Source organism: Spinacia oleracea, chromosome 3, assembly GCF_020520425.1.
Source record: "Spinacia oleracea cultivar Varoflay chromosome 3, BTI_SOV_V1, whole genome shotgun sequence".
In the NCBI taxonomy this organism is placed as follows: domain Eukaryota; kingdom Viridiplantae; phylum Streptophyta; class Magnoliopsida; order Caryophyllales; family Amaranthaceae; genus Spinacia; species Spinacia oleracea.
This window is the reverse complement of record NC_079489.1, coordinates 72690707-72715798: the sequence shown is the minus strand read 5'-3', so window position 1 is coordinate 72715798 and position 25092 is coordinate 72690707. Positions and strand designations below refer to the sequence as shown.

The 25092-nt window shown below is 36.0% G+C and overlaps 3 protein-coding genes across 4 annotated transcripts; all 3 read right to left on the bottom strand.

Moving 5' to 3' along the window:
• Positions 1 to 86: 86 nt before the first annotated feature.
• On the bottom strand, positions 87 to 2893 carry LOC110803169 (copper transporter 3-like). Its single transcript, XM_056840482.1, has 2 exons — positions 2215 to 2893; positions 87 to 2112 (listed from the first exon to the last, which is right to left on the bottom strand). Exons 1-2 carry the CDS (start codon positions 2408 to 2410, stop codon positions 1901 to 1903), a joined length of 408 nt encoding a protein of 135 aa, XP_056696460.1. The 5' UTR covers positions 2411 to 2893; the 3' UTR covers positions 87 to 1900.
• On the bottom strand, positions 229 to 702 carry LOC110803167 (18.1 kDa class I heat shock protein-like). Its single transcript, XM_022008647.2, has one exon. The coding sequence runs from the start codon at positions 700 to 702 to the stop codon at positions 229 to 231; it is 474 nt and encodes a 157-aa protein (XP_021864339.2).
• Positions 2894 to 3043: 150 nt separating the features above from the next.
• LOC110803163 (probable inactive shikimate kinase like 1, chloroplastic) lies at positions 3044 to 12061 on the bottom strand. 2 transcript variants are annotated; one of them, XM_022008642.2, is made up of 10 exons: positions 11802 to 12061; positions 11425 to 11471; positions 5803 to 5854; positions 5624 to 5696; positions 5433 to 5520; positions 4119 to 4201; positions 3873 to 3999; positions 3693 to 3771; positions 3541 to 3605; positions 3044 to 3265 (listed from the first exon to the last, which is right to left on the bottom strand). In XM_022008642.2, exons 1-10 carry the CDS (start codon positions 11980 to 11982, stop codon positions 3197 to 3199), a joined length of 864 nt encoding a protein of 287 aa, XP_021864334.1. In that variant the 5' UTR covers positions 11983 to 12061; the 3' UTR covers positions 3044 to 3196. The 2 variants fall into 2 exon arrangements, with proteins under 2 accessions (XP_021864334.1, XP_021864333.1); XM_022008641.2 differs by having other exon boundaries at positions 5803 to 5857; positions 11802 to 12060.
• Positions 12062 to 25092: the final 13031 nt, after the last annotated feature.

Below are 25092 nucleotides of genomic sequence, written 5' to 3'. Positions count from 1 at the left end.
TAAAAAAAATGTGCATTGACAAACGTTACTAAAGAAATGTATCAACTAAATAAGAACGGAAAAAGTATATATGTTGAGGCAAAACCTGGTGTGATATGCGCTTAATATTATTAACTTATCATATAATGGGGCTATCATTGTACTAACAGAAATACTTGACAAGTTGATAAGCATTCAACTATTCAAGCATAATACTTCATGCAACAAGATAGTACAAGCAAAGGCAGGTTACTGGTAGTAGGACTGGTGCTTAGGAATGGCGATGGTAAGCACACCATTATCAACACAGCACCTCATATGCTCAGGATTTGCATCGGGCGGTAGCGTGAACGAACTCGCAAACTCCCCACAACCATGCTCAACATGATGATATCTCTCTTTGTTTTCCTCCCTGCCATGCTTTGATTTGGCACGTATGTGGATCATCTTCCCACCCTCATCTATGTTCACCGTCACATCCTCTTCTCTGACACCCGGAAGCTCGGCCTTGAAGTGATGAGCTTCCGCAGTCTCCTTATACTCGATGTTGGTCCTAGGCATCAGTCTCCTCATATCTGGTAGAAGTGGCCGTGGTGGGACCATAAAAGGCGGTGGTGGTGGTCGAAAGGCTGGGAAATCGAAGGGAAAATCATTCGGAAAGTAGAGGGAGAATGGGTCGAACATTTCAACAGGTCGCCCAAAGAAGCCATGATGATATGGCATCATAGATTGCATTCTCCTTCGAGATCGATCTCGAAAATGAATCGGATTGAGCATGTAAGTTGGCTTACTGATGACAAGTAGGTTTACAGAGGTATATATATATAAGGGAGAACAATGAAAATTGATGTTTTTACTTCTTAAGAACAAGTTTTGTAGGTAGTAACTACTGAGGTAGTTGAGATAAATCGTCAAGGTTCTTGGCGTTGAAGCTACCAGCACCTTGTAAGGAATTTGCTTTTAGGGTTTATGCTAAAGGTACATGAAATGTGGCTATTTAAGTCTATTCCATCTGTCTCTATTTAATCGTCATACTTTCTATTATGTCCGTTCCATTTAATTGTAATGCCTCCTTTTATGTAATGGGCCCACTAATATTTTATTACATCTCTCTTTCCACAATCAAGAACTCGCCCCGAATCCGGATTAGTCCTAAGGGTGAACCGGGTGCTAACACCAAAAAGAAACAATTCAATAAAAAGCTTCCTCCACTATCTCCCATCTTATCTACTTTTCTATTAAACTCATGAAGTCATGATCGAGTGTTAGTGGTTTGGCCGAGGGTTCCCTGTGGGTTAGAAGAAACCCTTCTTCTTCAATTGTTCGACCAAAGCACAGTGTTTCTACTTTATTTATCTATCATGAGAAATCCATGGGAACAAACATAAGGAATAAAGAATTTCAGCCAATACATTTAAATATTTCATTTGAAGAAAAAGTATCGGATTCTCTACGTTGTTTATTGAGAAAATATAATCCAAGAAGAAGTGGGCAATCTGGGACAGGTACCCATCATATATTCATATTCATATTCATATTCATATTCATTGAATGGGGTAATCTGATTATGCTTTGAAGGATAACTCTGATTTGATACTGTGCTATTACAGATATGAGATATCCTACTATGATTAGTGTACTGTTATGTCATACGATGTGATGCATTTCTATAATTAAGATCGGGGTTGAGGGTAAACCTGTATGAATGATTCTGATGATTTAGCACCGCGATTTGTATCAACGTGATTTCATTATCCCTCGAGAGTTACAGTGCCAATTTTACCTCCAGATTAATCCCAATTATTCACAGTTTTGGTGTTTTATGATCACTAATTCACAAAATAAGTAAATAATCCACAGACAGAGCTGAGAAAAGCCCCGGAACATTGCAATGAACACAAATGAAAAGAGCAAAAATGCATTACTCGTACATTTTAGAATGCCCAATTCCAAAATCCAAGGACGAACGCCTATCAGACTTTAAACAAAGGCCACTTCCAAAAATCAAATACCCAGTAGTATGTCCAACAACGGCAGCTAAGAAAATACCACCATTGTAAGACGTAACCGCCAATATGACCATGTAAGCCATCCCAGCTCGGACGGCTCGCATTCCGGTTCTAAAAAAACAGGCTGCAACACGGTTTGGGCCGGGTTTAATAAAATGGCAATATGAGAGGCATTCCACCAAAATGGCCAAGGAAAAGACAAACAACACAGCCACCACATACATACCAGTGCTTGAACCGGGCCACCCAGGAAACAGAATCTGATGTGCTTTGCCCCAGTAGAATGCTGTGTGGAACACCATTTTGCGGGTCCCAGCAGCAGTTGAAGGTGAAGGTGAAGGCGAAGGTGATGGTGATAGGGATAGTGGAGGTAGTACAGTGAGATTGTGATGGTGACTAATGGTTATGAAGGGATACTGCATTATACTTTAGCTCTAGCAGTACTACCTATGCTGATACAGTTAGGGTTTTATACATGACACCAGAGGGCTTCTATGTACAATTTTGTTTTCCTTTTATAGAATATAGTTTTACTTATAATGAACGGTTTTTATATACGTAGTACTCATGTTAAAAGAAAAGGGTTTCCCAAAAAGAAAAAGGTTATACAGAAAATAACTGGTTCTTAATTTGCTAATTCAGCAAAATATCTTTTCCTAGCATCATAAACCGACTGATCAATACTAATAACTATTACCTAACAAAATATTAATGATAAATCCTAAACACAATCACAAATAATGATTAATCTTAAATTATCACGTAAAAAAAGCATATTTTTGAGAGCTTCCTTATTTTCCTTTTATGTACGTCTTTCCCATTTTCCAATTAACATACTTAGTACGTATAAAGAAGCAAAGGGCGAAAGCTTAAAATGAAAGACAGAATCTAAAATGTACCAGACACCGAGTAGCTTTTCAGCAGAGAAGAATACTATCTTACGCTTGACACCAGGATGTGGGACTGTAGGATGTGCTTTTTCAGGAGGAATGAGCTGCCACAAATCTGGAACTAGAAAAGTAAATTAGGAAAAGGAAATTATGCTTTCTCTAGTCTGCAAGCAATCTATGTTCCTTTATATTTATTAAGATAAGAAATGATAGTCTTGTAACAGTAAGTTCATACTTGTACGCGTATATAATGCTTTGTTCACATCATGCTCACAATTACAGCATTTAACAATTATAAGTTGGAGGATCTAACAAAAACTAAAAAGGTCTTCCAGCTTCTTCCATCAGCTTCTTCACTCTTGTAAGCTTTTCTATCTGTGTCAGAACCTGTCACATATCACATCTTGAAGAGGTTAAAAACAACACTACGCATTACTCTTTCAAGTTTATTTTATATCGCTGGAAAATAATAGGTCAGCTTTTCAGAAAATATTTAACTCAGGAAAAATAGTTTATAGGGTAGCAATATGCTTCTGTTATAGGAAAGGACAATAAATCTTAGTGAATCCAACAAGTGAGAAACTACTCACAGAAACCAGAATACAATTATTGATAAACAAGCACATAAAAGTGAGAAATGGGAGTGGGGGAGCGTTCTCTACCTCCAGAGCCATGTCATCAGCAGTAACTTGTTCAAATTCATCATAAGCAAGTTTGGTAGCCACCTCTGTTAAGTTGAAAAGCCATTTAGAGAGGGAATCAGAAAAAAGTACAAGCCTAAAATTTTCTGTACAACATAAGAACAGAGGAATACTTTGGAGTGAGATAGTTGCATCTGCTGTAGCATATCGACTTCTGTTCTCTTCATAAAGCAGAGTTAACTGATCCAATGCCTACAAACCATTTAAGTATGAATGATATTGCACTGCAAATTTGTTCTTAGAAACCTGACATATGCCTAACTCCTAAGAATCAAAAGATGGAAGGCTCGGACCTCAGAGAAGGGTTCTGGAGTAGATATGTTGGAGATCAAAGATTGTTCATCATCTCTTACGAATTCCTTTGCTATAATGTCTAAAGGGACATCTATCCATATTGAAATTCCATGTCGTAGAAGTGCTCTTCACATTTAGCCACAAGAACAATTTTAAAAAAAAAACGTATCAGTAGGGAAAGTCATGAATGTGTCACTGAATACACAAAGGAATTTTATAAAGAGGAACACAGCAAATATCCTTACAAATTGGTCACACCCTGAACTGCACCATTTCCAGCGTTGACTACCAGTCGACCCAATGATGATAACTGCTTCAACACCTCAGTCTGCGAAAAAGATGCCCAATATTATAGCAAATTCAGAATTTTAACCGAATAAGGTTGAAAATGTGATAAACACATCTACTGCTAGATGGAACAGATGGACTAAGCATTCAGTACATCAACTTGGCACAAGGCTTGCGCAATGAGAAAGACTAAAAAACATTCACGTCCACAAACATTGCCCTAAAACTGATTGGATATTTCCAAGTATCCCCCTGTTCTGCTTTAAAGTTCTCGTAGCAACGTCAGCAACATCTCCCTTTGTATCCTAAGGCTAAGGCTCATTTCTTAACAAACCCTTTATCGGGGGATTTCACGATGTGATGGTACCAGATTATAGTTCAAAGTTCCAAATCAAATGAGGAACTTGAAATGGACACTAAGAGGGCTCTTCCCCTTCAAATTTTCCCAGAAGAGAAAACAACAATTATTGGTAATATAACTACTTTTCCTCAAGTACTCAAGTTAGCTGGAAAGGGTAGCTCGTCTTGTCTGAAAAAGGTTCTTACCACGTTCTGACTTTTCTTTGCTCAATAGGAGTGAAGTGAGTCTTGGGTTTTTTCTTCTGGTTAAACTATTACGTAGTATATCCTAAGATGATTGAAGGAATACAAACAATGATAGAAAAAAGACTTGGAGATGAAAGGAGTCAAGGTTCTTTCTGTTCTCAACAAAGGTCAATCAGGTTTGAATTGGGGGGACTTACTTGGGTTATCCCAGTGTAAGATGAATTTAAGCTTCAAACAAGCTGTGATTATATGCTTTGCATCTACATGAAATGCTAGTATCAGATTCCCCTCTTTCATATTTCCCCCCTTCCATTATTAAACAGAAAGGTTCATATTATAGTTCAGGGGTCTAGTTGGGTTAATTGGACCAAAATAGAGGAAATTCCTCCATGCTTCGCACTAGGTGTTGTTAGATATCAAGCATCTCATGTGATGTGTACTTAGAAGAAGTATCTTGACAACTATTAATGAGCTCAACAAAAGAGATTGTTTTATTATTTCAGAGGGATTGGTATACTAGGCAAGGGGTCTCTTCAAGTTTTTCGAATTTAAAGCTGACTCTTCACGTTATATGAAGGCTTTTTAACATGGGACCAAAAGTTCACACTTCTACCGCTAAGAACTGTCGAATAAATTTTAAGCCAAACGTAGGCACATAACAACACATTGAAAACCCTACTCTGAACTACCGCATAAGTATCCACAGGCTTCTGCAGAATAGCTACCTCTGATTTACGAAAACCATCTTCATCCCTCTCTCTGAAAGATTTGCCAGAAGAATCCTCACCAGCAGCCTCCTCAACTAGATTATCACTGAAAGAGCAACCACAAAACCGGATAGGAAGCATTAAAGTGGGAATTTACCTTCAATTTGCAAATGACATATAGGTTAGTGAGGAAAAAGAGATCGTCATACCTATCAAAGTAATAATATCTTAACTCGTCTGCAATAAGTTTGCCCACACTGGTTTTCATTGTACTGTTCATACCTTTGCATACAAGTGTTTATAACACAAGACATGAAGACCAATATTAGAATCCTGATTGAGGATACAACATTAAAGTGCTTAATTTTTCAAATGCAATGAGGTCTACCTAAGAGGAATATTGACGTTCCTTTCAGATCTGCGCATATATCTGTTGCCTTCTTCTAAATGAAAACTGAAACAGTTAACAATAAGCACTGGAAATCACAAGCTAAAATATTACTCGATTATATTTAAAATTGCAAGATGATTAAGAGCACAAAACGGAGGAAATTGGTAATTTTGCACATAACTACTAAAGGATCAACTTCCCAGCAGAAAAGAGCAACTTACATCAAGAAATTATTTCACATAACTACAAACATCATGTAGAAGCATGCAGTTAGTCAACCACTCAACCATCCTTTTCTTTGTTTGGCAAATGCAAATCCCCCACTAAAGCCTAATAGATCCACAATCATAGAAAATCTACTATATTATGATTTCCAAAAAAGATTTCCAAAAAAATATACGATTGGCCGTTCAAAGCAATATTTATGTCGCTGCAAAATTATGTTCAAGAAATCACAAATTCTTATTTACAAAGGTTGTACAATAATTATTGTACACTGGAGTAAAAGTTAACTCAAAATGCTTAAAAGTTATGCTTACACATGTAAAAGTTATCTATTTTTTAGTGATAAATTTTTTCATTTTAATAAAACTTATTTCTTCAAAATCACTAATAATGTATAAAATTAATCATTTAATCCTTTAAAATGTTTATCCATCAACTTTTTTTTACTAATATAAAAGTTAATCAAAACTAGGTTAAAGTTACAAAAAAAATGGGTTATAGTTATCTTGGTGTACAATAAATTTATTGTACACCTTGTGCACGCAAGACCTTTTGTCAAGAAATTGCACTTACACATATGTAATGCACAGATTTAATTCATTGATTTTTTATATAATAAAATGAGTTACCGTGTGTGATATGTGCATGATAAATTTTTGTAAGGCAACTACATGGAGGCGGTGGATACTTGGACCATGATTTTGGGAATGCAATGTGGAATATGGATTCGAAAAAGCCGAGAGGAGAATAGTGATTGGAAAAACCAGGTTGTGTTTCTAGTAGGAGACATAGTTTACCGTAATTAGGATATGTATTTTAGGAGATAAATTTTACCACAATTAGGAGATGTATTTTAGGAGTTATTGTGAGAGTCATTTACTTTGCTATAGGAGACAATTGAGACATTATTATCATTTTGTATATATAAGTAATGTAATTCTCATGAATAAGAACACATAAATTGAGGAGTGAATTTCTTGTCATGGTATCAGAGCTTAGGTTCAATCCTAGGAAACACATTTTTTTTTTTACATTTGAAAGGTCGGTGGAGAGTGTAAAACACAAAACACATTTTTTCGTCTCCGGTTTAAAGATATGGTAGACGAAGAAGATCGATGTTTTTTACCTAGGGTGTAATGGTAACCCGAGTAATCTCATCACACCTATTCAGTTGAAGGGAGAATACTATGATGAATGGGCTAGAAGAATTCGTATTACCTTACGAGCAAAGAGAAAAATTGGGTTTTTGGATGGCAGCATACAAAAAACTAAAACCTGATAAGAATGATGCAAAGATGGATGATTGGTACACCATTCATTCAATGCTCATGGCTTGGCTTATGAATATGATTGAGCCTTCAATTCGTTCCACTCTCTTGTTCTATGAAGATGCACGTGAATTATGGGTGGCTTTGAAGAGGATATTATGTGTGGTTAATAGCACACGCATCTACCAATTGAAGACATCGTTGGCCGAATGTAAGCAATGCAAGATGGAGTCTGTGGTTTCGTATTTTGGGCGATTGAGTAAGATTTTTGACGAGTTGTCGATGTATGTAGTGTTGGCCAAGTGTACGTGTCATGGGTGCACTTGTAGTGGTTGTCGATGTAGTCTAGCAACTCAATACCAGACTCCTTTTGCAGGAAGACCATCTTTAATGGTTTCTTGTTGGATTAGAGGTGCGTATGCATCGGTGCAGTCTCAGTTTTTGAACCAAGATTTTTTAGGCTGTGCATACCAGAATATTACTCCTCAAGAAGAAAGATTGTGTGGTGGTCTTAAGGAAGATCGAGAGACAATTGGCGTTTAAGATCCAATCTGACACACGAGGTAAATCAAAATATAATCAAAATATAATGATAATTGTGTGCTCATTGCACTTGTGAAGGACATGATGGAAGATCGTGTTTTCAAATTCACAGTTTTACGGATTGGTGGGGCGATCGACCTCATGGTGGTCGTGGGCCTGGTTGTGGAGGCAGAGGGGCCCGTGGTGGTGTCATGGCAGGGAGAGGGCGTGACAACAACAAAAGACTCAGGGGCACCAGTTTTGCACCGCGGAGCAAGCTAGATTGTCTAATGTAACCCCAGAACAGTGGCAACACATTCTTGATCTGATCAACCTGCCGAAACATAATGATCGACTTTCTGGTGAGTGTTTGTGGATTATAGAGTGTTTGTGGATTATAGATACAGCTGGAACACTAGAAATTGAATGATCGATGTGAGGCAAATTAGCGAATGTCTGGTAAGTTTTTTGGGTTCACAAGCCATACATAGGGGTGGCAATTTCATCCGAGTCCGACGGATATCCGAATCACCCGAACCGAATATATGGATGAAAATCCGATAAAACATGGATGTTAAACGGGTGGCGGGTGGATCGGGTGATGGGTCGGGTCGGATTAGGGTGGAGGTTCATCCAACCCGTCACCCGATCCATCATCCTCTCCATCCATCCATCCGTTAAAATTACTAATTTTTTTACTAAAATTACTTAATTATTAATAGAATCTTATATGTATTACCTAATAATTTTTTATTATTAGCATTTTAGGCTATTTTATAATGTAGATGTATCAAATTTAAATTTCATTGTCAACTATATTAACACATATTACTTTATATTGATATTATAAATAAAGTTGACGATGCTTTTAATTACATCCGTTAATCACCCGATCCACCCGATTCATCCGCGGATGATGGATGGGTCGGATATGGATTATGGTAAAACGGGTGATAGATGGGTTGGATGATGGATGAAAAATTGACGGATGGAGGCGGATGAAGCTTCACCCGATCCACCTCCGATCCATTTCCACCCCTAGCCATACATGAAGTTGGAACACAAAAATTAACAATGTGCTTTTTGTTCCAAAGTTGGATTATAATCTACTTTGTGTCACAAAGTTGCTAGATGAGAAAAATTATATCGTTCAAATTACTACTCCCTCCGTCACAGATTAGTTTTGACACTTATCATGATTCATGACACATAGTTTTTGGAGATAAGTTGTTGTTTGGTTATCAAATACGCCCTCCGTCCCACATTACTCGTTACACTTACCTTTGCACAAAGTTTTAGGTAATAAGTGGTTGTTTGGTTATCAAATGTTATTTTATTGAAAAAGTAGATATGATAGGAGTTAGTGGAGTATTTTTTTAATTGAATGAGAGATGGTGTGAGGACCAAACTTTTTTTAGTAGAAAGAGAGAGACAGTATAATAATTGTGGGTCATTCCTAATTTAGAAGTGTAACAAGTAATCTGGGACGGACAAAAAAGGAAAGTGTAACAAGTAATGTGGGCCAGAGGGAGTATTATTTTATTGAAAAGTAGAGTTGAAAGGAGATAATAAGGTATTATTTAATTGAAAAGTAAATGTGATTGAAGATAGTGGAATAGTTTTTAACTGAATGTGAGAGTGTGGAACCCTAACTTTTTAGTAGTGGAAAGAAAGATGTATTAAAATAATTGTGGGGTCTTTTCCAAAATAAAAGTGTAAACACAAACCTGGGATTGGTGAAAATGGAAAGTGTAAAAACTAATATGGACGAAGAGAGTAATAAATGGTGTGTTATACAGTACCGAGCGACGAGGCGGTTTAATAGAGTGCGTGAATGCAAAGATGGACTTTTCCTTTTCCATGGTGTACCTCAAGGTCCTCAAGCTCGGGATCTAGCTCTTTGTGGTGGGAGATCAATGGAGTTGTGGCACAAGCGTTTAGGATATCCATTGAAGAAAGTACTTAGGAAGGTTCCTAATGTTATCTAGTGGCTTTAATAAAGATGGTTGTGATGTATGTTATCGTGGAAAGCAACCTCGAAAGAGTTTTCCAATTAGTAGTAATAAAGCTAACAAAATTTTTGAACTCGTTTATCTTGTGGAGCGTATTATTTTTTGACTATTGTTGATCACTATTCAAGAGCATTATGGGTTTATTTGTTGTTTAATAAATTAGAAGATGAATTTTCTTTTATGAATTGTGTGGCCTTGGTAGAACGACAATTTGATCAACAAATAAAACGAGTTCGCAGTGTTCATGGAATAATGGAACTGGGTTTAGTGCTTGAATAATTATTTTGTGAAGAATGACGTGATTTTTGAGACGTATTGTGTGGGTACGCCGCAAAAAAATGGTTGGGTTGAGTGTAAACATAAACAAATCTTAAGTGTTGCACATGCTTTATGTTTTCAGGCACACTTGCAAACGAAATTTTGGGGAGAATGTGTGATGGCGGCATGTTATTTTATTAATCATACACCTTATAGTGTGTTTGATCTTAAAACTCCATATGAATGTTTATTTGGAAAGGAACCTGATTTAAGTGCAATATGGGTGATGGGATGTTTGTGTTATGCTCATAATCAAAAGTCGAGTATAAATCAGGTAGAAAGGACAGAGTCATAGAAGTAGGTTTGATGCAAATCTAGGCTTCTAGTTGTATGATTTCTATGTTGTACTTGTACTTCCTACAGAAATGTACGGTGATTTGGTGAGTTGTGGCCTCATCCCAAAATGACCATCATTTGTCACTTTGCCGCTTCTAAATTGATCCATTTGTCAACTAGTAGCTCAAACTTATTGAAACCGTAGCCTAATAAGAAGTGGCTTAGCCGCCAAAAGTGCAGTCTTAAGTTCCTAACCCAAAGGGTAAAGTACATAACTTCCATAGAGAGTGCCTAGATCACTCTAGATGCACTCCTAGGCATTCAGGCCTGGCCAGAGGACCCGGAGTCAAAGAAGCCACCAAAGCCATGCGCTTTGTAAGAGTTCCTCAGTGTTTCATCTAATCAGGAATTTCCAATTTTGCATACTAACTTTCTCAGCCAAACACACATCCAAACTCTCATGTCCTGGGAATGATGTCTTATCACGATCCACAACACTAACCAATAAAAGGCATGATGTTTACTCTTTTCTCTTCTAAGGAACTTTCACTCGATACCCTAATGTTGTTGCAAAATTCATAGGAACCCTATTAACCTCCATATATCTGATATTGTGCATTCATATACTTTAAAACTTTAAAATAGAAGTACATCGTGTAGAAAAACGAAGAACAACACCAGCTGTAAGTGTTTAACTTTAAGATTAAGGGTACATGTACGAAACAAATACTGTTGGTTGAATGGTTGAACTATTATTTTCCACTTCAAAATGATTTGATAGAATTAGCAACATATTAACTTTTTGAAGGTTTTATGCACAATTTTAAAGTTCCGGGTATACACGCACAAGATTAGATGCAGAGTATCTTGTTAATATAGCAAATCGCAAGGGATATCCTATAAAAATACTGTTTATTGGGGGGGGGGGGGGGGGGGGGGGGGGAAGACGGCAGAAACGAATAGATAATTAAGAACAATTATGGAGAAAGAGAGAGCACCTTTAAGACAAGGGATGCATCAGCATTACGTTCAGTGGCCAAATTTACTGAAAAACAAATTAAATATTCATTACATTATTTGCTTCAAAATCTCAAGAAAGAGGAAATTCAGCTTTTAGAACAACTTTAATAATATGCAAACACCATCGATCAGCTAAAATAAGCACAATTTATCAACTTCAAATACTAATTAACTAAAACGGAAAAGTAAAATAGAGGAGATAAACAATACGGAGTACTCCGTACTGGTAATTCAACAAACACTGAACATGCAATTGAAAGAAATCTCTAGAAATTCAAAAACCTAAAAAGATTGCGCCAATTACGAAGTACAAACACGGTAACCAATGAAATAGAGATTGAAGTGTATACGAAACCTGCGACAGTAGCTTCGTGGGCGAGTGAGCGAGTGGTAGAGAGTTGCTTCCGCCATTGTTGGAAAGAACTCGGAGAAGTGGGTTTAGAAGGAAGAGAGAATTGAGACAACAATTTGGGGATGGCAGCGTTGCATCTGCATATGCACTGAATTCCTGGGCGTATGGTTATCTCCATTGCCATGTACAGGGATTAGGGAGTTTGTTTAAACTACGCTCAATTGGTTTTTCTTAAAAGGAGGATAATATTTGGTTGTGGCTAAATTTGCCATATGAGTACATTTTAGCTACAATTAATTTAAGGGCCCGCGTGGATTTGGAGGAATGGGCCGAAATAATTCCAAAACTCCAAAAGTATATTTTATGGGCTAAAAATCAAGTTTGGAATGAGGTTAATAGTTTAGGCCTAAAATTATTCCCCCCAAAAGAGTGTAATCGTTACCCTAGCCCCCCCCTAGAGTAACTATTTCCAGGATAATATTTAGCCATTTCAAAATTAGGTTTTCCGCTCAGCCGTTCACTCTTCTCCTCTCTCAACATTTCATCACTCTCCTCTCTCGACATTGCAGATCTGCAGATCCATGGAGTTTAATTAACAAGGTTTTCTCTCTCTTTCTTCCTATTTGTCTCTTCCTTCGAAATCATCTCTCAAAATTAATTTGGTAACTTTGTATGAATCTTATATTGCAGATTTAGCCCAAATTTGATCTTTTTGATCTACGATTTCTATCTAGATCCAATTCGTGTAGCTTTACAAGTAATTTCTTTTTCACAAATCAATTTTTTGCAATTTAATTCACCTTTCCTGCAAGTTTTAATCAATTTACGATGTTTAAGACAGACGTTCATAGCATATTGATTGCGTATTATTTGTATTTTGCTACTGCTGTTAGTCCGATTCATTTATGGAAGTTTTAATAAATTTATATGGCATTGATAATTGTTTGCAATTGACTTGATTCAATCCTTGTGGGGTTTCTTTTGTTTGATTGATTGATGATAATTTTGTTTAGTGTTGTTGATCAAGTGGAAATGAAGGTGATTTTACCAATCGGTGGTCTCTTTTGTACGCTTGTTGGCATATTTTTTGCTTGTGTTTCCATTTGTGTAGTAATATAAGAGTAATATAAATGCATTTACATATGGTGAGGGGTTACTACTGGAATATTACAATGCAAGAAGGTGGTAGAAAAATTAGGGAGCTAAGAACTATGTGCAAAATCATACGAGACTTAACTGAGAAGAGGAAGTTACAGTAGGTTCTAGAGATTCTACGGCAGGAAGTTACAATCATGTTTTATGTGAAATGACAGTTATTGCTAATTTCTTTTTTCATATTGCTTGACTTGGTGTTACTCTGATTTTGTTTTGCTAGTATTTTGTGAAATTGTGCAACTGATTTTTTTTTGGTATATTATTCTTCTTATATGCAGCCATGGCTCGAATGCCACTATCAAAACGTCAAAATGCGATTGTTTTACTTATTCACTTTATTAGGTTGAGGGATATGATGATGACGGTCTTTTTTTTAAATGTTATGTCTATACTTGAATCAATGAAAATACCACATAAAAAAATGTGCATTCTGCTAAAAGAACCCTTGTTCAAGGATTAAAGAATGTAAAGGAGTTTCTTCGAGATGAACTTAGTTGTTTTGACCAACTTAGAATGGACAGCCATACATTTCACACATTATGTCAGATGCTTCGCGACCATGGGGGCTTAAAAGAATCAAAAAACATGTTTGTGGAAGAGAGAGTTGCAATTTTTTTGAATATGTTGGGTCATGATTTCAAACAAAGGTTGATCGTAAGACGTTTAAGAAGGTCAAAAGAAACTATTACCAGAAACTTTCGTAAATTGTTGAGATGTGTTTTGAGATTGCACAAAATCTTAATAAAGACTCCAGAGCCTATTCAAGATGATTGCACGGATGAGAGATGGAAGTGGTTTAAGGTAGATAAATATTTTTAGTTAGGTTTCTATTTAGGTAATATTTTTATACCATTAGCTAATTTTGGTTTTATTTTTCGGATTGCTTGTAGAACTGCATATGGGCTTTAGATGGAACATACATCAAATTGAGGGTTCCAGACATTGACAAACCTAGATATCGAACAAGAAAAGGGGATATAGCAACAAATGTTTTAGTCGCTTGTTCCATTGATATGAAATTTACTTGCTTTTTACCTGGGTGGGAAGGTTCTGCCGCGGATTGTAGAATTCTTCGGGATGCTATTAGTAGAGGACATCAAATTAAAGTTCCTCGTGGTGAGATATTATATTTGTAGTTTGACTTTAAGCTCCATTTAAAATAATTGATTTTTATTAAATGTTTGAAAATATTTATAGGAAATTATTATTTGGTTGATGTTGGGTATACGAATGGGGAAGGCTTTCTTGCCCCATATAGGGGTCAAAGATATCATCTTAAGGAATGGAGGGAGGGCTACCAACCAGCTACTCCAGAGGAGTATTTTAACATGAAACACTCGGGTGCTAGAAACGTAATTAAGAGGTGTTTTGGGTTGCTTAAGATGCGGTGGGCGATACTTAGAAATTGTAGCTTTTATGGCATCGAAACGCATGCGGATATTATAAGTGCGTGTTGTCTTCTCCATAATCTTATTCGTAGATAAATGACATTTGATCCATTTGAACCTTTATTGGATACTGATTTTGGAAGACAATTCATGGATGATGATGATGATGATGATTACATCAATATTCTTGAAACGTCTAATACGTGGACCATTTGGAGAGATAACCTTGCTCGCCAAATGTTTGACAATTAATTGGCAGCTTCATAGGCAGCTTCATAGGGTATAATGTATGGTACTTCCTCTCTATTCATTATTATTTTGTATGTTTATTGTGCCTGTTTTTATGTGTGTATGCTCTGTTTGTCACTAGAAATTACTAATGCAGTTTTATTAACTAATTCTACCGTCAAAGAAAACATGAAATACAACATTAAATGACAGTCAAATATTAAAAACAGGTAGATCAGTAAGGTCATAACACTTCGGATATCTTTTCTGAAGGTTGAAGTAGTGTCGTTTTATGCTCTTTTAATTGCTAATGTAGACCTTTGTTTTTTTGGTTCTTGTTTTGTTCCATTTTCTGTATCAGTAAGCTATAGTTGGATAATTAATAAAACTTTAGCAAGAAATAAATAGAAAATTAGAGATTAAGAATGTTGCCTTCTCTTGTCTTATTTCTGCATAAAATGACACTGCAAAACGAGGCTGCAAGTATTTTGCTTGCTTTATTTATGGTATTTGTTAACTGAATCCTTTGGTGTGGATGGTAATATTCATATAATTATTTTGTGGAATGTCCCTCATGTTATTTGTTCACTTGTACACAATATTAATTTTCCCCGGTCTGGTTGCAATAGTTATTGTGTCAATTGGTTGAGAAAACCTTCAGATTCTTTCAAGTGAGAGTACTAGATATACAATTATAGATTCTGAATTTATATCTTTATATATCTCTCTGCTTTTGATTTCTATGTACTATTGAGTCTAATGGACATTACTATGTGGTTGTAACTGTATTATAAGAGTTTAATTATTTTTCTCTTGGAATTTGTAGCAATTTAAAAATGAATGGAAGTGAGAAGAATGCTCCAAGGAGATGGATTGGGGAGGAAGATGATTTGTTGGTCCAATTTCTGGTTGAAGTGAATACAAACGGGAGATGGAAAGCTGAAGGTGGGTTTAAAAGTGGTTATTTGACTCATTTGGAGAAACTATTTGATGAAAAGATGCCTGAATCAAGATTAAGAGCTACGAATATTGATTCAAGGTTGAGTTATTTGAAGAAACGGTTTAATGCATTACTGGAAATCAAGCACAAAGGTAGTGGTTTCGGATGGGATGATAATTTGAAGATGGTGACCGGTGATCGTAGTTTGTTTGATGATTGGGCTAAGGTAATTATTTTTATGCTTTCAGCTGGATGGTGTTGCACACTGATTTTTGTTCGGTATTGGTTTATATGAATCTGTATATTTATGATCTTTGTTGGGTATTTTCTTATGATTATATTGTTGGGTATTTTGTTGTTGGATAACTTTATGATGGTTGTTAAGAATTTTGTGAGTATATGGCCCCTGGTGTATCTGCCCTTTCTTCCTGACAAGGCCACATATAATATATGAGACATGTATTTAGAATTATGAGGCATGCATCATGTCAAAACTACTCTAGCAATAGAACTGAATACTTAAACAACAATCTAGTATCTGGTTTATGAGGCATGTATTTAGAATTATGAATAACATAACTGATTTATGAGGCATGCATTTAGAATTATGAATAAAATAACTGATTTATGAGGCATGCATTTAGAATTATGAATAACATAACTGACTTATGAGGCATGTATTTAGAATAATGAAATTTTATATAAGAGAACCATGTTAACTGATTTTTATTTTCATGGCATTCATTTTTGCTAATTGGTGTTTAAGATGAAGTTATGAAATTCCACTAAACAATTGGAAAGCATTAATGAAAGATCTTATATGACTGATAACTCCAGACAACTTAAACCTGTTTGTGTCTTCACTGCGACTTTTATATTTCAAAAACTGATTGTTCCCAGCCCCATCTCAGTACTCTTAACAACTTCATTTGTTGGTGACTATACTGCCGCTTGTCCGTTCACTTTCGTTCCTGCTATATATTGCTTCATATTTGTCTAACTTCAGTTGATCCAATATCATCTGTTTATGTTCGATTTATGATCTGACTAAAATGATTTCATATGTCTTTCACAGTGTTTGTTGGTTGTTAATCTATGTTTTTATTACAGAGTCACAAAGAAGAAAAAGGCTTGTATCGGAAACCATTTCCTTTGTTTGACAATCTTGAAGAAGTCTTTGTACAAAGGACATAGCAATTGGATTGAAGTCTTCATTGCCATTTGATAGAGATGATCAAGAGAGTGTTCAAGAAACCCCCCAAGAAGCTACATCTATAAAGCCAAATGAAGTCGATTTGTCTACTGAGGTGTCTAATGAAGTATCTACTGAAGTGTCTGGAACTAGTAAAAGGAGTATAGACGAGGGCTCATCTAAGCAACCAACTAGGAAGAAATTGCGAACGACCAACAAAGAGATTCAAAATGTTCAAAAAAATCTTGAATTAATGATGGGAAAGATGCTGGAGAATAGCAATACTCAGATTGACAAGTTGGTAAGTGTTCTTGAAGACCCCAAAAATGTTAAGATTGGTTTACGTGAAGAGTTAGGGAAAGTTCCCGGCATTTCAAGGGCCAATGCTCTTTCTTTGTGTGTTAAGATGACTGAAGATGAGATTGTGATTTTCCGGGACTTGGATGATGATGATGAGAAATATGATTTTCTATCAATGATTTTAGAAAAATCTTAGAGGTTTTATGGCAGATAATTTTGATCTTAGACTTTCGGTTTGTAATTAATTTGACTTTGACGTTATTGAAGGAAATAATGCCCTTGGTCCAAGTATGCATTCAATGTTAAGTCTAATAAATGCGGTTCAGTATTAATTAACAAGTTAATAATTCAGTGAGATCAAGTGAGCTGAATGCCTGACTAGAGGCCGCTTCAGTTCAAGTGGAATTAATTATATTAATCCACAGCTTACTCTTGACTGAACCCGTAGGGTCACACAAATAGTACGTAAACGGATCAAGTATTTAATGACATTAAATACTCCATCTATGGATATTCGGAATCGACGGATCTTGGTTTCAGTGGGAGCTGAGATCGTCACAGGCAAGAAATGAATACTCCGGAAACGATGATATTGCCGGAAACGGAAATATGGATCGTATCGAAAATATAAATCTTATCCAAGTCGTAGATGTTGCCGGAAACGGAAACATGGTACGTATCGGAAAATATTATCGGAAATGGAAATATTGCCGGAATCGGAAATATTGCCGGAAACGGAAATATTGTCAGAATCGGAAATATTATCGGAATCGGAAAATAATTCCGGAAACGGAAATATTAAATATTTGTTCGAAACGGAAATTGATTCCGGAATCGGAAATATTAAATATTGTTCGTATCGGAAATGAATTCCGGAACCGGGAATTTAATCGGAAGCGTATCGTACGAATAAACATCGGACGAGCTTGCTAGACGCAAGGCCTAGCACGAAGCTAGGCCCAACGCCTAGCAAAGCCCGCGCGCGACCAAAGCAAGCAAAGCCCAAACGCGAGAGCAAGGCCAGCAGGCACGCGCCCCTCGTGGGCTGCGAGCACTTGCTGGGCCTGGGCTCAGCGCGCGCACACGCATGGCGCCCCTCGTGGGCTGCTGCGCCTGCGTGTGTGTTTGTGCTTGCGTACGAAACCTTGATCGGTTAGGATTCGTATAAGATTGATTTCCTAAGTCTACTAGATAAATTAAGTGATTGAATTTTAGATTAATTCAGATTCACTAAATCGTTTCCTAGTAGGATTCTAATATCCGATACCCATGCCCTATAAATAGGTGATCAATGCTCACAATTTATATCGAGTATTCAAGTATTCAAAGTGATTTTTGAGAGCAAAAATTCAGTCATACAATTGCCTATATGTGTAACACCCCGACAATTCTCTCTTTTCTAAAACAACATTTTAATATAAAACGTAGAGAATTATCAAGGCATTATCGCCCGTGTGAAAACGTAACGGCTTATTCAGAATCTTGCAGCGGAAAACATAAAACTAACTTTAGGTTTATAAATAATCGATTACAGGTTTAATCCCCAAAAATCAACCAACGAAAATAAGGAAATATAAATAGTACGACAAGTTTAAAGTCCCAATTAACAAACCCAAGTCAACTTAGCAAATCAAAACTAAATACAAGCTCTCTATTCCCGATCCCAATGATGCAACATCTTCAAACCTGCAGATGGACAATGCTTATTGATCCTTAGAGACTGCTCACCAAAGATTGGGTCATCACAGGATCAATAAGGCATAGCCATGATCAACATGCACAAGCAAAAGCACGTAATCAGCAAAGCTGAGTACTACATACTAAAACAATAATAATCCTAACATAATTCTATTAAACGAACAATCCTAACATGATGCTAATGAAACATAAGTAAGGGCAAACGACACATATTAATTTGAATACCACACTTGACTAGACTAAGCTAGACTGGACTAGACTTTTATAACAAGAGTATTATTTTAATTGAAATAGGCAATGGACTGAGCTGTCTACTAGAAACTTCTTCTTCTTCACTAAGGAAGACGAGGTACGGGCGCGACTCCGTAAACCCCAATGACCTGCGATATCGAGGGACTTTTAAATAAAATAGAACCGGTGATCAATCCGGCCCCAGAAAAAGCCATAGGCGACCCATGACCCCAACTCCTGATTGTCCGTCACTTTAGACGTGCACAGTCTAAAGCTATTGCTACTCAGTTTCACTTTACATGACTTAACTTTTAATACTTGGTCATGACTCATCAAACATAAATATTATATTCAACAAGTAAACACAACTTCTTTTATCTTTGAATTAGACAAGTGATCACAACGTTCAACCAAGAGCCAATTCCAACTATTTTAATCCTTCCTTTATCCACATTTAAAAACCTTTATTAGGTATAAGGTTCAACTACCAAACAAGGTCCTCGGCCCTTATGAAGTAGTGAAAATCTAAAGAGGAACAACGATCAACAAAGATCTAAACCAATATTAAATAATATAAAGTTCCCCAAAACCAACATGCTTGCATCAATATTCCATGCTAACATGATTCAATTCTTATAAATAAAGTTCTATGCTCAACGCATTAATTCAACGACATTGAACATGAAATTCCAACATAAGCAAGTTCATAAATATATTCATCATATTCTCAATACAACACACATCCAAGCACACAGGTATGTACGTACCTGGTGTAAACAAACTGATAGGCCACTTTAACGAATTCAAAAGTCACCCACAAAGAATTCTCCGCCTAAAATAATCAAGAAACGTACCCAAATCAATTCCTGATAATTTACAGCAACATTAACGTACTCTAAACACATCCTAAACATATTTAGAACATTCCCCAATATCGAAACTTAATTAATTAACTTCCTAGAATAGTGATTACTACACTAATGATCATCAATTATCATAAACTCCAATAAAGCATCCCTTTTCAAAATTCCAGCAATATAAAATAGTTTAAAACTTTGCCAAACCATAATTAATATGCTTAAAATCATAAAAATAATAACCTTAATAACTCATAAACATCATACCATGATTTTAAAACTATTAAAACCTTAAAAATTCATGCTTTAATAATTAAAAATCATTATTTCAATGTAATCGCATAATCTGAAAATTGAATTTATTATTTAAACATAATATATAATCTGAAAATATAATTTAATCATAATAACTTATAATTTAAATTCAATAAACATGAATTAAATCACTAAACTAATTTAAAACCCTAACTCACATATTAATCAACCAAAACTGAAATTAATTAATTTACAATATCAATATCAAATCTGAAAATTATAATTTAACTATAAAGATTAATAATTTAATTCAAGAAACATAAATTAAAATCAATAAACTTAAATCAAAATATTTAAATAGCTTAGGGTTTAAGAAATAACCAAAAAGGAGAGAAAAGAGAGTGCTGGCCGGCGGTGGTGCAGGCACGGCAGCGAGCACGGAGGTTGCAGAGTGGTGGCGCGGTGGCTGGGCGGTGAAATCGCGGCGGTTGTTGCGGTGGTTGCTGCAATTCAATAGCAGGAAAGAATGAAGCAAAGGGAGAGAAGAGAAAGGAGAACGAAAGGGAGATCGAAGAAGAAACAGAGGGGAGAGGAGAGTTACCGGCGGCGGCGTGCAGGTGGAAGGGTGGTCGCGGCGGCGGCTGTTGATGGTGGTTGACGCAGGCGGAGAGGGGGCTGCAAGGAGGAGAGGGAGGAGGTTGGTTTCACGTGAAGGAGGAGGAATAAGGAGGGTTTGGGATTTGAGTTTTACGTGAAGTAAAAACAAGGAGAGGGTTATGGGTTTACTTGGTAGTTTATTTAACTTGGGCTTTACTACTTGGGCTAGGATTAAGATTTAGTTTGTTGAATCCAAAATGGTTAGGATTGCTTCCTAATTTCAATCGAACGGAATTTCGTAATTCGAATTCGTTTTAACTTAAAATTCTAAAATCATTTTCAATTTCGTAAATCGTTGAAAATATTAAAATGTAATAAATAAATATACGTTAATTATATTATTTATTTCCAAAATTCGTAAATTCTATTCAAATACAATTAACTATATTTTAAAATTTATTAATAAAATTTATAAAATTACGGGGGATTACAATCTACCCCTCTTAAAAGAAGTTTCGTCCCGAAACTTGACAAGAAATTTCCCACACTTTCCCCAAAAGCTTTTAACTTATTCTTACTAGAGAAGTATTTGTGCCACCTAAGTGCACTATTTTGCCAACTCAAAGCTGTTTGTGTTACTCATGAACACCTTTTCTTATGCGGAGAATCTATTTGCTTTGCATCAACTTGTAAAGGTTGCTAAAAATAAGCATAAAATGCATAAAAATACCATAAAAATAGGTAAAAAGCGCGAATTTCTATCGCATTCTACCCCCTTAAAGAAAACGAGTTACGCCCTCGTAACTCACCTCAGGGAATAGCTAACCAAAATTCTCTTTCGACGAATTCTCTTTTCAAAATTCCCATTTCATTAAAACTACTAACTTTAGACTTTTCACAACAGATGACTAAACAAAAGAACAAGTCACCACGAATTAAATAATGCTTAACTTGCGCGGAGTTAATAGAAAAGTACCAGATGCTATATCGGCAGATCGTTCATCCTCATTCTGATTCATCATGTACAACTTTCCTGGAGCCTTATTCGGGTTGTTGTTATCATTTGCAGGCTTATTATAGTTCTCTTGATTGTTTTGTGCCCCTCCAGGCTTTGAATTTTGACCTCCAGACTGGTTAAACCTCACTTGGTTTCCACCTCCATTACTATTTTGTTCCTTTCTGTGCTTAGTGAAGCACTCATACTCCCTATGTCCCCTTTTCTGACAATAGTTGCAGGTCACTAATTCTCCTTTGCAGTTCTTACCAGGGTGATTGTTACTGCACATCTTGCAATGATGCACTCTCTCAGACGGGTTCGAGTTGTTGTGGTGTCCCTGATTGTTTCCTCCATGGAAGTTTCCATTTCCATTCCCATTTCCGTTTCTATTCCTTTTAAAGTTTTCTTGGTTACCCCCAGCATTAAAATCTTTTCTCTTTTCCCCAATTACCACAGTTTTCTTTTCCCTTCTAGACTGCAGACCATAAATATGAGCAGCTCTCCCGTACACTATGTCTAAGGATGTAAAAGTTTCTCCACCTAATCCCAGTTGAATTTCATCAGTCAGCCCTTGCTCAAACCTTTGAGCCTTTAGTTCCTCAGTAGCTACCACCTCAGGTGCAAACCTCGACAAAGCTATAAACTTGCTATAGTATTCAGCAATAGTCATATTCCCCATCCTAAGGTTGATAAACTCCTGCGCTTTCTGCTTTCTCATAAAAGGAGGATAAAACTTCCCCCTCAAGGCAACTATGAATGAATCCCAATTGAATCCCTCAACAGCACTTAGTCTATTTCCATTTTCTTTCCACCACAAATCGGCTTCATCTTTTAGATATAGGACAGCTTGACTTACTCTCATACTCCCAGGGCAACTCACGGCCTCAAATAGTTTCTCAAATTCCCTAATCCAGTTTTCCAGGAAGGTAGGGTCTGCTTGTCCCTTGAAATACGGGGGCTTAACCTTAGAAAGTCTTTCAAACATTTCCCCTGCAGAATCGGGGCGCTCAGTTCTCTCTTGGGTTAGCTTTTCCGCTAAGAGGCGAATCGCAGCAGCTAGATCATTGTTGTTGGCCATTCTAGAACGCGACCTGCAATTAGTATACTCTACTTTAGGTTTGAAACACCACTTATACATTATCCCATACAATTTAATACTTGAATTGACCATAAAGATCGCCTCAACCAACAATGTTCACATTAATACACATCATTTACGAAGGCACGACAATCGTTTACAAAGGTGCAACGATCGTCTACAAGATGCAATAATCATAAAAAAATGATCATCCTCAATAGTTCGCGAAAGACATTCACACACTGCACATAAGGCATAACATTTTGAATTATATTGGTCATGAGGGTCTAGATTGGCCCTCACTTCCTTTATGTACTCAAATCATTTAACATTATTGTGGCAATTAAATTGATCCACAATTCACATTGAGTATGCAAACAATTAATCCACGACGTACTACCTAGAGGTTGGAGTATTATGGAATCCTCAAAATAGAATAAAGAACAATTCCTTAAAAACTTTAACTTTTATTGCTAACTCCATAAAGGTTTATTACATCCTTGAAAATAATAAAAACATTTCAAACTTCAATAAACTTAAACCTTAAACAGTTGTAGCTTTGCTACTTATTCTTTAAAACATAAAAGAGCTAATTAACTATTTATGACTTCAAAATATTTGTGGCCTCTTGCCTATCCATTGCTCCTGAAACTTGCGGAGTGAAATTTAGATCTCAAGATCATCAAATTCTTCCTCAGGGTCTTCATCTTCATCCATATCTTCATCTTGATTAGGCTCATTTGCCGCCTGTTCACTTTCGAGTTCTGCATCTGAATCACTAGGAATTTCATTGGTTGGCTCATGGGCCACTAGGTTAGGATTCTCTGCCTCAACACCTACATTTTCATTCTCCACAACTACATCATTTTCCTCTAGGTCATTATTTACACTTATTCCTATAGGTTCTTCTGTAACTGAATCCCCAACATGACTCCCTACGATTTTACCGTCTCTAAACCCACTTTCTGCCGCTTCAATAATGGTGGTCAGAATTTCTGAATCATATTTCCATCTACCATCCCAAGTCCCATACTTAGTCAAGTTTGGAGTTCCATTATCAGAATGCATGTCTTTAAACTTTTCCTTGAGTTCTAGGTATGGAAATTTGTTAGGTAAGCAATTAATGATAGTGGCTGCTATGATATCCTTTCTCATTAAGATAGGTTGCCCATGAACTTTAGCATAATATTCACATCCAAACACAATTTTCTTCACGTAAATATCAGGGGTTTCTATATCAAGTTTCTCGAAGGATCCTATGTTGGTATACTTGGAAAGAAACATTTTATTCCTGAAATAAACAATTCAAGGTCTCACTAACGATTTTCCAGCCAAAACATAAACAAGGTTCAATGATCAATAAGTTTGGTGGAATCAAACAATTCTTTATGCACATGTAAATGTAACACTTAAACAATTAGCACACGCACGTACATAACAATCAATTTCTAATGCTAGCGTTGACTAGCTACTAATGCACATATAATTCTATCTTATATGCCCTTCTTATACTACCCATCTCTCATAAACTAAAGCATTGGAATAATTTAAATAACAAGGTAAAATGACGATAATATAATAAAATTATAACATAGAATAATAACATAAATAAATAAAGTAAAATAAATTAAGGAAATGCGTAGCGAATAAATTAGAAAATAAAGTTATTAATTCGAAAAAGATTTATATTTTCTAATAACGAATTCTAACTCTTGAAACAACTAAAAAAAAATGTACTCATTTTTTTTTGTTTTTTTTTTGAATAATAAATAATAAGAAAAATAAAAATGTCGAAAGTATCACTTTAACTTTAATAATAATTTGATTTTGAACTTAAATAAGAAATATTATATACTTTCAAACAGGATAAAAGGAAATCGGCCCCCCAAAAAAAAGTACCAATTTTTGAACACTATAATCCGTAGAAACTCGATTTTTAAGAAATTTATTTTGAATAACTAGATGGTTAGGCGCCTAGAAATTTATTAAAATAAAACCTTAGCTTCTAGATACCACTTTGTACTCCCCGACAATTCTCTCTTTTCTAAAACAACATTTTAATATAAAACGTAGAGAATTATCAAGGCATTATCGCCCGTGTGAAAACGTAACGGCTTATTCAGAATCTTGCAGCGGAAAACATAAAACTAACTTTAGGTTTATAAATAATCGATTACAGGTTTAATCCCCAAAAATCAACCAACGAAAATAAGGAAATATAAATAGTACGACAAGTTTAAAGTCCCAATTAACAAACCCAAGTCAACTTAGCAAATCAAAACTAAATACAAGCTCTCTATTCCCGATCCCAATGATGCAACATCTTCAAACCTGCAGATGGACAATGCTTATTGATCCTTAGAGACTGCTCACCAAAG

What these genes read in the sequence shown, in the direction of transcription:
- LOC110803167 (XM_022008647.2), bottom strand. Translation starts at nt 702, where the DNA reads ATGCCATATCATCATGGCTTCTTTGGGCGACCTGTTGAAATGTTCGAC.
- LOC110803163 (XM_022008641.2), bottom strand. Translation starts at nt 11,982, where the DNA reads ATGGCAATGGAGATAACCATACGCCCAGGAATTCAGTGCATATGCAGA. An exon ending in CCACGAAGCTACTGTCGCAG is followed by an intron (nt 11,472 to 11,801) that starts GTTTCGTATACA and finishes TTTGTTTTTCAG; the next exon opens with TAAATTTGGCCACTGAACGT. An exon ending in CTGATGACATGGCTCTGGAG is followed by an intron (nt 3,266 to 3,540) that starts GTAGAGAACGCT and finishes GATATGTGACAG; the next exon opens with GTTCTGACACAGATAGAAAA.
- LOC110803169 (XM_056840482.1), bottom strand. Translation starts at nt 2,410, where the DNA reads ATGCAGTATCCCTTCATAACCATTAGTCACCATCACAATCTCACTGTA. An exon ending in GTGGCCCGGTTCAAGCACTG is followed by an intron (nt 2,113 to 2,214) that starts GTATGTATGTGG and finishes ACCGTGTTGCAG; the next exon opens with CCTGTTTTTTTAGAACCGGA.